General features: G+C 41.3%; 1 protein-coding gene across 3 annotated transcripts in view; it reads left to right on the top strand.

The window, feature by feature from the left end:
* rbms3 (RNA binding motif, single stranded interacting protein) overlaps nucleotides 1–12,572 on the top strand; it is an 807,584-nt gene that overhangs the window by 143,114 nt on the left and 651,898 nt on the right. For 2 of the 3 annotated variants that reach the window (XR_009803506.1, XM_061882137.1), the window contains exon 2: nucleotides 18–175. Coding sequence is in view for 2 of the 3 variants with exons in the window: in XM_061882137.1 (XP_061738121.1) it covers nucleotides 18–175 (158 nt within the window). In the remaining variant the exon portion in view is untranslated. The remainder of the gene's footprint in view (nucleotides 1–17; nucleotides 176–12,572) is intronic. The other variant, XM_061882138.1, reaches the window with a different exon arrangement.

Genomic DNA, 12,572 nt, shown 5'->3' with positions numbered 1-12,572 from the left:
TTCCCTTCTATTCCCAGCAGGCCTATGCTCCACCCCCTCACCCCATGGCTCCTCCCAGCCCCAGCACCAACAGCTGCAGCCAGGGAGGGGCGGAGCAGCTGAGTAAGACCAACCTGTACATCCGAGGCCTGCCACCTGGGACCACCGACCAGGACCTCATCAAGCTCTGCCAGCCGTGAGTACTCGGACCGCCTACATAGTGCACAGACTCCGAGTCCTTAATATGAAAGGTTCACGCTTAAAAGTACCACCCTTCACCGCACTAGGTGTGGTGAAATTACCCTCTGCATTTGACCCATCCCCTTGTTCCAACCACTGGGAGGTGAGGGGAGCAGTGAGCAGCAGCGGTGGCCGTGCTCGGGAATCATTTTGGTGATTTAACCCCCAATTCCAAACCTTAAATATGAATTCTGAGCAGGGAGGTAATGGGCCCCATTTCTATAGTCTTTGGTATGACTCGGATGGGTTTTGAACTCAGATCCTACGGATCTCAACACGGACACTCTATCAAGGTGACTGATCAGGTCAAAAATGTGGTTGAAATCTTTGTGCTAACAAAACTTTAACAATGAATGGCATATCCATGCAAGACAAAAAGTGGAGATTCAAACCATGAATGACACGCCTAACCCACACTTTCACTTTTCACAAGGAACTATATTATGTATTTTCCGTACCATAGGGTGCACCGGATTATAAGGCGCACTGGGTCTTTTTTTTTTTTTTTTCTAAATTGGAAAAAAAAATGTCTGACCGGAACTCTAATAACTAAAGTTCCTTGGGTGAATAAATTAAACTCACTACACCGGTATGTTTTAGCACAAGGGGCCCCAAACCTTTTTTCCACCAGGGACCGGATTAATGTAGGCATTATTTTCACAGGCAGGGTTGGGGTTGTTGGTGCTAGCGGGTGTATAAAATGGCTAAGAGTCATGGATGCATTGGAATTCTGGGTAATTCTTATGTTGCGTTTATAATGTATTACGGAGCCAATGTTCTCCAGAACTGTGTTTGTTATTCTTGTTTGGTTAGGATTCACAGAGTGTGGCGCATATTAGTAAGAGTGATAAAATTGTTTTATATCACAACCATTAGTGTGATCTGTATGGCTGTGGAACAAGGCCTCTGGTTTACACACAGTAAAAGCAAAAAAAATAAAAAATCCTTCGCCATTTTGAAAATTACGTCACTCGTGTCGTCACGAAATTGACCTGGCGTTTAAAGTAAGCGTGCGCTATTTAATTTGGGAAATGAAGTTTACCCGGTAGTAATTCAAGGCAGGCGCATATTACATGCCCGACGGCTATTCAAGGAAATACGGTATCTCTAATGTGTGACTGCCATCTACTAGTCACACATATCATTTCCCCATGTACCAAATAGTATTGCTTCCAAGGTCGGTAAACACAACCAAAATTATTTCGTACATTAGGCGCACCGGGTTATAAGGCGTTTTGTCGAGTTTTGAGGAAATTGAAGGATTTTAAGTGCGCTGAAAAACACATCAACAAGGTCGCACATTTAGTCGATGATAGACCTCATAATTTCACGATAATGCATGTAGATGATACATATTTAGCATTGACAAGCAAAATAAGGCATCCTCAATGCAATGTAGCATCCTTGCCAGCGAGTTATCAGCTAATATCCCTGAACAGTGCAGCTTTCAAATCACTAATTCTTGCCAGCATGGCCGCAAACAAACTGTTTCAGTGTCATTGTCACTGAAAGACAAGAGGACAAGGAATAGCTAAAGATCCTAATGTACGCTATGAGGATATAAAAGGTCTTATGATATACAAAGGTAAAACTTACCATGGTTACGATTGCCGTTTTAAATTAAAATGATCGTGAAACCCTAATTGATAACACTGATAAATTTCCGGAATGGTGACGCTGCTTATTTACTGGAGAATTGCCACAAAACACATTGTAAGATATTTAACACTCTACTGCCGTCTGGCGGTTAAAGTGGATGGTGTGTCCCTACAATTTGTCACGTTTCATGTGTCAGGGAAACCGCGACAAATGTGGCCTTATGAATCCCTTTCCTACTGTATCTTTTTTGTGGATGTTGAATGGATGTTGCTGAGGTGGTTCACAAACAATCACTTTATGAAAATGACAAAACACACCAAAACAACATCCGCAACGGTCTCACCTAAATTGCATACTTTCTCTTCTGACTGCCCAGTGCTCATCCAATCACCATTTAGGATAGATTCAGTGACTATCCAAATGTGGGAAAACACAACTCTAAAGTAGGAATGAACAACAGAGATGTTGTACACAAGAAATGTCCACCTATATAATTGAAGTTTAAACAATTATATATATCTGTTCTCATAAGCATTTGCATTTTGTCTTAGCCAGTTTCTAATTTCCGGCACATACTGTAACACCTCCCTTCATTCATATCATACAAAACCCAAAACCAGGGAAGTTGGCACACAAATCATGAATAAAAACAAAATACAATGATTTGCAAATCCTTTTCAAAACAACTTATTTAATGTTTGAACTGAGAAACATATTTTTTTTGTGTAACTGATCATTAACTTATAATTTAATGACAGCAACACACTGCAAAAAAGTTGGCAAATGGACATGTTTACCACTGTGTTACATGGCCTTTCCTTTTAACAACACTCAGTAAACGTTTGGGAACTGAGGAGAAAAATTTGTGAAGCTTTTCAGGTGGAAATATTTCCCATTCTTGCTTGATGTACAGATTAAGTTGTTCAACAGTCCAGAGTCTCTGTTGTGGTATTTTAGGCTTCATAATGCACCACAAATTTTCAATAGGAGACAGGACTGGACTACAGGCAGGCCAGTCTAGTACCCGCACTATTTTACTATGAAGCCACGCTGTTGTAACATGTGGCTTGGCATTGTCTTGCTGAAATAAGCAGGGGCGTCCATGATAACGTTGCTTGGATGGTAACATATGTTGCTCCAAAACCTGCATGTACCTTTCAGCATTAATGGTGCCTTCACAGATGTGTAAGTTACCCATGCCTTGGGCACTAATACACCCCCATACCATCACCGACGCTGGCTTTTGAACTTTGTGCCTATAACAATCCGGATGGTTATTTTTCTCTTTGGTCCGGAGGACACAGGTCCACAGTTTCCAAAAACAATTTGAAATGTGGACTCGTCAGACCACAGAATACTTTTCTACTGTGTATGAGTCCATCTAAGATGACCTCGGGCCCAGCAAAGCCAGCGCCGTTTCTGGGTGTTGTTGATAAATGGCTTTGGCTTTGCACAGTCAAGTTTTAACTTGCACTTACGACCAACTGTAGTTACTGACAGTGGTTTTCTGAAGTGTTCCTTAGCTCATGTAGTGATATCCTTTACACACTGATGTCACTTTCTCAGTACCGCCTAAGGGATCAAAGGTCAGTAATATCATCGCTTATGTGCAGTGATTTCTCCAGATTCTCTGAACCTTTTGATGATATCACAGACCGTAGATGGTGAAATCCCTAAATTCCTTGCAATAGCTCGTTGAGAAATGTTGTTCTGAAACTGTTGGACAATTTGCTCATGCATGTGTTCACAAAGTGGTGACCCTCGCCCCATCCTTGTTTGTGAGTGACTGAGCATTTCAAAGAAGCTGCTTTTATAACCAATCATGGCACCCACCTAGCCTGTTTACCTGTGGGATGTTCCAAATAAATTTTAGATGAGGAATCCATCAACTTTCTCGGTCTATTTTCCCACTTGTGTCAGCTTTTTTGAAACATGTTGCAGGCATCAAAATCCAAATATTTGAAGAAAATAATGTTTTCCGGTTCGAACGCTCAGCATCTTGTCTTTACAGTATATTCAATCGAATATAGGTTGAAAAGGATTTGCAAATCATTGTATTGATTTTTTTTACGATTTACACAACGTTCTTACTTCCCTTGTTTTGGGGTTTGTAATACCAAGCGTAAAAACATTCTATTTGGAGATAAATATGTCATTATGGTTTTCCACATATCGGTGCTGATTTTTACAGTCATTGCTGTTTTTCACCACAGGATGCAATTAGGCTCCCAAAATGCCAATATAAGCAAACTCAAGTGCAATCACCGAAGGACAAAATCACAAAAGGTCGTGCACGATACAAAATAACAAAAGGTCACGTTTAATCTTCTACACTGTGACGAACTATTTGTTGTGAATTTTACACACAAATATGTGCTCGTACATTCCTGCAAAATGTTCTTGGCGGACGAGTCACACACTCCTGCCTGTGCAGAGCCCCAAAAAAGCCTAATAAAGCCCAGATTGGACCACCTCCCCCAGGAATGTCAGACCAAGACCTCATCAAGCCGGAACACACAGTCGGAATCGCGCACATCAAAACGAACACGCCTGCACCGGCGGATTTATTCAGTTCCATTAAGCCTTTATAATTGTGGAAAAAGGGGTCAAGATCATTAATGGAGGTAGAGATTGTGAAATAAAAGCCTCAAACATGTCTGTGCGGTTGCATAATACTTTATTGGTCATATTTCCAGAAATGTACTGGCGCGGTGTGGCCAATTATTTAGCGATTCCTTGGAGATGGGAACATGCTGTCCAGTGTGTTTGCTAAGGCTCCCACTGGCCATGTCATAAGTCAAGCAATAACTCTTAGTGACGCAGACCACAGTCTGTTTTGGGACTTTGGACAACCTCTGGTTTGTTCACATTTCCGGGTTGTAATGAAAACAATCTGTTCAAACTGGTGCCCCGTTGTATAGGAACATTCTTACTTGTCACTTTGTGTGGCCCGAGCGAAATGTTGACAGTTTTAAAGAAACAAAAAATATTGTGGATTTTTTTTTCAAAAGCTTAGTCCATGGTCATGTGGCCCCCCCTCCTGATTGTGGCTCTAAACAACCACTAAGGGCCTGAACTACTAAAGCAGGCCTATTCAACAGGTGGCCCGCGGACCACATCCATCTGCCAAAACTTTTCATTTGGCCCGTCGAACATGGCATGAATAGGCTTGATGAAACCATTAAAACTAAGGTTAAATGATAAATGATAAATGGGTTGTACTTGTATAGCGCTTTTCTACCTTCAAGGTACTCAAAGCGCTTTGACACTACTTCCACATTTACCCATTCACACACACATTCACACACTGATGGAGGGAGCTGCCATGCAAGGCGCCAACCAGCACCCATTAGGAGCAAGGGTGAAGTGTCTTGCTCAGGACACAACGGACGTGACGAGGTTGGTTCAAGGTGGGATTTGAACCAGTGACCCTCGGTTTGCGCACGGCCACTCTCCCACTGCGCCACGCCGTCCCTAGGTTGCTCACTTATGCAGTATTACCGACACCCCTACAGGTGGAAACAGTGATGCAGATCTGTCACAGTGAAGCAGCTGTGGGGTGAGTAGAATAATAATACTCAGTCAACCCTGGAAAAATGTCAAAATAAATTGCAAAAATCAGACTTTTAAAAATGACTGGACGACCAAGTATGGATGTTCTGTCGAGTCATTGTTTTCTGGCGGACCTTTTTAAGGGACGGACACATTGATCCAGACAATATATATATATATATATATATGTATAAATATATATATATATATATATACATACAGTGGGGCAAAAAAGTATCTAGTCAGCCACCGATTGTGCAAGTTCTCCCACTTAAAATGATGACAGAGGTCTGTAATTTTCATCATAGGTACACTTCAACTGTGAGAGACAGAATGTGAAAAAAAAATCCAGGAATTCACATTGTAGGAATTTTAAAGAATTTATTTGTAATTTATGGTGGTAAATAAGTATTTGGTCAACCATTCAAAGCTATCACTGATGGAAGGAGGTTTTGGCTCCAAATCTCACGATACATGGCCCCATGCATTCTTTCCTTAACACGGATTAATCGTCCTGTCCCCTTAGCAGAAAAACAGCCCCAAAGCATGATGTCTCCACCCCCATGCTTCAAGTTCTATTTTGGTTTCATCTGACCACATGACATTCTCCCAATCCTCTGCTGTATCATCCATGTATCCATTTTGGTATAAACTCAACTCGTCGTGTTTGTAGGAAGAAGAATACTGAGTTGCATCCCAAGAACACCAGACCTACTGTGAAGCATGGGGGTGGAAACATAATGCTTTGGGGCTGTTTTTCCGCTAAGGGGACAGGACGATTGATCCGTGTTAAGGAAAGAATGAATGGGGCCATGTATCGTGAGATTTTGAGCCAAAACCTCCTTCCATCTTTGAATGGTTGACTAAATACTTATTTTCCACCACAATTTACAAATAAATTCTCTAAAATTCCTACAATGTGAATTCCTGGATTTTTTTTTCTCACATTCTGTCTCTCACAGATGAAGTATACCTATGATGAAAATTACAGATCTCTGTCATCATTTTAAGTGGGAGAACTTGCACAATCGGTGGCTGACTAAATACTTTTTTGCCCCACTGTATATATATTTATGTGGTGTATGTGTATATATATATATATGCAGTAAATATATATGTAATAAATGGACCGTCAAAAATAAAAACATTAGACATATTGTTTATTCAGCAATATCATTTTATAATTTGAAAGCTGCTTAGCGATTTAAGGGGCTGACATATGCACTTTGATGTCTGTTGGTGTTTTTTTAATTACATTCCTTTTCAAAATATATATTAACATATCTTCTATATGAAGAAAAACGTAAACTTTTTGCAATATGCACTTCCTGATGCCTTGAATATTCCAGTGCTGAAAAAGTCGGTTTCATAGTAGATGTACTGCAAGACTGCTTCTAAAATGCCCATAAAACGTGGTACATAACCCTCTGCTGCATGTTTCAAAACATAGCAAAACCCCACAGGTAGGAGCACAATATCATAAAGGTGCAGTAAATGAGTGTCTACATGGTGAAAGTTGCATAAAACACACAAAAACTTAATTTAAATAAAGTTGTCTGCATTAGTTATTAATTGTACACACAATCTTAGTAGTTTACACGCGACATAACCACTAATAGTACACGCGATTTTACACTTTGAATCACACTGTTTAGTTCGCGCCTGTTCTTTGGATCTTTGTGGATCAGTCCCATAGTGTTTCTGCAACAAACTCGCCCAGGTCACATGCATGTACAGTCGGGATCAAAAGTTTAAATACACCTGTAAAAAACATAATGTCAGGGCTGTCTTGAGTTTCCAGTAATTTATACTACTCTTATTTTTCGGTGATAGAGTGATGGGAGCACATACTTGTTTGTTCCAAAAAAAAAAAAAATCATGAAGTTTGGTTCTTTTATGAATTTATTATGGGTCTACTGAAAATGTGACCAAGTCTGCTGGGTCAAAAGTATACATACAGCAATGTTAATATTTGGTTACATGTCCCTTTGGCAGGTTTCCCTGCATTAAGGCGCTTTTGGTAGCCATCCACAAGCTTCTGGTTGAATTTTTGACCACTCCTCTTGAGTAAATTAGTGCAGTTCAGCTAAATGTGTTACTTTCCTGACATGGACTTGTTTCTTCAGCATTGTCCACACGCTTAAGTCAGGACTTTGGGAAGTCCATTCTAAAACCTTAATTCTATTCTGATTTAGCGTTTACTGTCAGGCTTGCCCCTGACAGTTTGCCTATGTTTTAGTTTTTTCCTCTGCATTTGTCTGTTTCCTGTGTTTAGTATTTCCTGTCCTTAGTTCCTGTCTAGTGCTCTTATTTTGTCAGCTTCCTGTCTTGTTCCCTGAGTGCTGTGTTCCCCTTCAGGTGTGGCTGATTGGTATCTGGCCACACCTGTTGCCAATCAGCCGGCTCCTATTTGTACCTCCTTTGTCTTGTGTCAGTTGCTGGATCATTGTATTGTCATTCGGACTTGTCGTTGCCATATGTTGCTCTTGTCGTGTCTGTGATTCTTTTCAGCTATTACCTGTCATGCTACATTTTGTCCTGGTCGTCGTAGCGGTAAGCTGTTCTTGATAGCCATTAGTTATTTCCAGTTTTTCTGTTTGCTATCCACTAGCTTCCATGCTAAAGTTCTTTTTTGTTTTCTAGCTTCCAGTGCTAGCTCCCTTAGTTTGTTATTCCGCCCACGTGCGTGCTTTGTGTTTGTACTTGTTCTATTATTTAAATTAAATCATGTTCTCCCATTCAATGCCTGCCTCCTTCTCCGCATCATGGGCTTCGTCAACAAATAACCCTGACAATTCCTTTACCACTTTTGACGTGTGTTTGGGGTAATCGTCCTTTTGAAACACCCAACCGCGCCCAAAACCCAACCTCCGGGCTGATGATTATAGGTTGTCCTGAAGAATTTGGAGGTAACCCTCCTTCTTCATTGTCCCATTTAAAGCACCAGTTCCATTTGCAGCAAAACAGGCCCCAGAGCATAATACTACCACCACCATGCTTGACGGCAGGTTTGGTGTTCCTGTCATTAAAGGCCTCACATTTTCTCCTCCAAACATATTGCTGGGTATTGTGGCCAAACAGCTCAAATTTTGTTCATGAATGTTTGTTGTGACCAACAAGTATGTGCTCTGTCACGCCAAATTTCTCCCCCCCTACAACCTCCCCCTCACCCCCCATTTACTTCCGGAGTCATGATTAATACAGATGTTTTGTTAACGCTATATTATAAAAATATAACGCTATCTTACAAAAATACAGACGTTTTGTTAATGCTATTATATAAAAAATAAAATTGAATTAAAAAACAATTTACAAACACAAGCTATGGGATGACGATATGAGGAAATGTGAGGAAACGTGACCCCGAAAGTAAATGCGTCATCCCATAGCTTGTGTTTGTAAATAGTTTTTTTAATTGTATTTTTGATTTTTTTATAATATTCATCCATAAATGGGTTGTACTTGTATAGCGCTTTTCTACCTTCAAGGTACTCAGAGCGCTTTGACACTACTTCCACATTTACCCATTCACACACACATTCACACACTGATGGAGGGAGCTGCCATGCAAGGCGCCAACCAGCACCCATCAGGAGCAAGGGTGAAGTGTCTTGCTCAGGACACAACGGACGTGACCGCTTATTCCCTTTTGGGGTCGCGGGGGGCGCTGGAGCCTATCTCAGCTACAGTCGAACAGAAGGCGGGGTACACCCTGGACAAGTCGCCACCTCATTTGTATAATATAGCGTTAAAAAAACGTCTGTATTTTTATAATATAGCGTTATATTTGTATAATATAGCGTTATAATTTTATAATATAGCGTTAACAAAATGTCCGTATTAATCATGACCCCGGAAGTAAATGGGGGGGAAAGTTTTTGTAGGGGGGAAGAAATTTGGCGTGACAGCTCCAATCACATTATCACAAAACAATAAGATTTGTAGAAATTATTGGAAACGCACGACAGCCATGAAATGATGTTCTTTACAAGTGTATGTCAACTTTTGACCACGACTGTAAATATAAGTCACCCACTGCTTTTCGCCAAAGTAATTTCTTTACTGGCATGTAATTGACTTACCTCACTGTCCTCGGGTAGAAACGTGTCGTCTTTCCCCCCCCACGTTTTCCCATCCCCATCCGTCTTTATGGATATGCATATTTCCTGCCAAAGTGCCCCCAAGGTTGCCCGAGGTGTACTGTGCCAGTAAAAATCCAGTGCCACAGAAACTAATTAGCAGCAGCGGCAAGCGGGTGTAAGCATTCCACAAAAGGTCAGATTGTGGTGTTTGCGGTACACCCGCTCACAGGCTGTATGTCTCATGCTGTACAACGTTTGACACAAATGCTGGCTGACAACGGCTGTGTGGTTATAGGGGGTTTGGAATATGTTCTTATATCAGCTGGCTAAGCATTTTTTTTTTCTTATCCGAGCCTTTTGAGAATGTGTGTGTCTACGCGTACGACATTGTGAGGGAAGCCGATTGTTCGGCTTGAATTTGTCGCATCGCAGTCTCGCGGTGAAACACCGGTTCGTCTCTATCTCAATCGCAGGTGTGCCACCGCCACACTGGTTCATTCTTTACATTGTTGCAGAAGAAAGGTGTTGCACACTTTCTAAAGCAGTGGTCCCCAACCACCGATCCGTGAAGCAATTGCGACAGGGCCAAAGAGAAACATTCAATAATTTATAACGGACGTAGCACGGTTGGAAGAGTGGCCGTGCCAGCAACTTGAGGGTTCCTGGTTCCATCCCCACCTTCTACCAACCTCGTCACGTCCGTTGGGTCCTTGAGCAAGACACTTCACCCTTGCTCCTGATGAGTCCTGGCTAGGGCTTTGCCTGGCAGCTCCCGCCATCAGTGTGTGAATGGGTGGAAGTGGAAATAGTGTCAAAGCGCTTTGAAGGTAGAAAAGCGCTATACAGGTATAACCCATTTATAAAGGAATGCATAACTTTGGCCGGTCCCACTAGACCAGGGGTGTCTAACTTGTTTTCATTGAGGGCCACACCGCAGTCACGGCTGCCAATAAAGGGCCTCTTGTAACAGTATATAATTCAGGGGTCACCAACCTTTTTGAAACCAAGAGCTACTTCTTGGGTACTGATTAATGCGAAGGGGTACCAGTTTGATACACACAAATAGATTGCCAGACATATCAATCCATCAATCAATGTTTACTTATAATAATAATAATAATAATAATGATAATCTATTAGATTTATATCGCGCTTTTCTATTGTTGGATACTCAAAGCGCTCACAGAGAAGTGGGAACCCATCATTCATTCACACCCGGTGGTGGTAAGCTACATCTGTAGCCACAGCTGCCCTGAGGTAGATTGACGGAAGCGTGGCTGCCAGTTTGCGCCTACAGCCCCTCCGACCAACACCAATAATTCATTCATCATTCATTCACCGGTGTGAGCGGCACCGGGGGCAAGGGTAAAGTGTCCTGCCCAAGGACCCAATGGCAGCGATTTGGATTTCAATAGGTGGGAAGCGAACCTGCAACCCTCAGGTTTCTGGCACAGCCACTCTACCCACTACGCCATACCGCCCCTAATATATATATATATATATATATATATATATATATATATATATATATATATATATATATATATATATATATATATATATATATATATATATAAAATATATAGCCCTAAATCACTAGTGTCTCAAAGGGCCACACAAACCACAACACAAACCATTACGACATCCTTGGTAAGCCCACATAAGGGCAAGGAAAACTCACACCCAGTGGGACGTCGGTGACAATAATGACTATGAGAACCTTGGAGAGGACGAAAGCAATGGATGTCGAGCGGGTCTAACATGATACTGTGAAAGTTCAATCCATAGTGGATCCAACACAGCCGCGAGAGTCCAGTCCAAAGCGGATCCAACACAGCAGCGAGAGTCCCGTTCACAGCGGAGCCAGCAGGAAACCATCCCAAGCGGAGGCGGATCAGCAGCGCAGAGATGTCCCCATCCGATACACAGGCAAGCAGTACATGGCCACCGGATTGGACCGGACCCCCTCCACAAGGGAGAGTGGGACATAGAAGAAAAAGAAAAGAAACGGCAGATCAACTGGTCTAAAAAGGGAGTCTATTTAAAGGCTAGAGTATACAAATGAGTTTTAAGGTGAGACTTAAATGCTTCTACTGAGGTGGCATCTCGAACTGTTACCGGGAGGGCATTCCAGAGTACTGGAGCCCGAACGGAAAACGCTCTATAGCCCGCAGACTTTTTTTGGGCTTTGGGAATCACTAACAAGCCGGAGTCCTTTAAACGCAGATTTCTTGCCGGGACATATGGTACAATACAATCGGCAAGATAGGATGGAGCTAGACCGTGTAGTATTTTATAAGTAAGTAGTAAAACCTTAAAGTCACATCTTAAGTGCACAGGAAGCCAGTGCAGGTGAGCCAGTACAGGCGTAATGTGATCAAACTTTCTTGTTCTTGTCAAAAGTCTAGCAGCCGCATTTTGTACCAACTGTAATCTTTTAATGCTAGACATGGGGAGACCCGAAAATCATACGTTACAGTAATCGAGGAGAGACGTAACAAACGCATGGATAATGATCTCAGCGTCTTTAGTGGACAGACAATTTACCTTTAACTATGTTTTATTATTAATAATTAATTATATTTATCTTTGTGGAAACACTGATCATCTTAATGATTTCTTACAATAAATATATAGAGAAACAGATAAATATGAATATGCAACACTTTATTTTTATATGTTCACTAAGTGCACATTTTTCAAATTGAACATTTTCAAATGATCACTTCTAAGAGAATCTTGTGAAATGACAATATCCCATTTTAACTAGCTAGCCACTAACATTTTTTTTTTTAACAAATCATTAATTACTTTGCACCATGTTTGTACAAATAATAACTCAAAATACAAAAAGTCAACTCTCAAAGTTTTAAATAAATCATGTCACACTTTGAAGTGGACACCAAATCTGTTATGTGTTTCTTTGTTAGTTAGTGGGAAGCCTGCTGTTAACTACTCTGGTGTGTAACTTGACACTGCAACTCTGAGTGAGTCTTGCAGAGGTGCATCAGTGAGGCGTGTTTTGTGTTTGTTCTTGATGAAGTTCATGTCAGAAAAGGCTGATTCACAAAGATAAGTTGAACCAAACAGGCTTGCAACTTTCATAGCTGCTGCACATAC

The sequence above is a fragment of the Nerophis ophidion genome, linkage group LG21, assembly GCF_033978795.1.
Source record: "Nerophis ophidion isolate RoL-2023_Sa linkage group LG21, RoL_Noph_v1.0, whole genome shotgun sequence".
Classification (NCBI taxonomy): Eukaryota; Metazoa; Chordata; class Actinopteri; order Syngnathiformes; family Syngnathidae; genus Nerophis; species Nerophis ophidion.
Note: the sequence above shows the minus strand (reverse complement) of the source record. Positions and strands in the feature narration are given on the sequence as shown.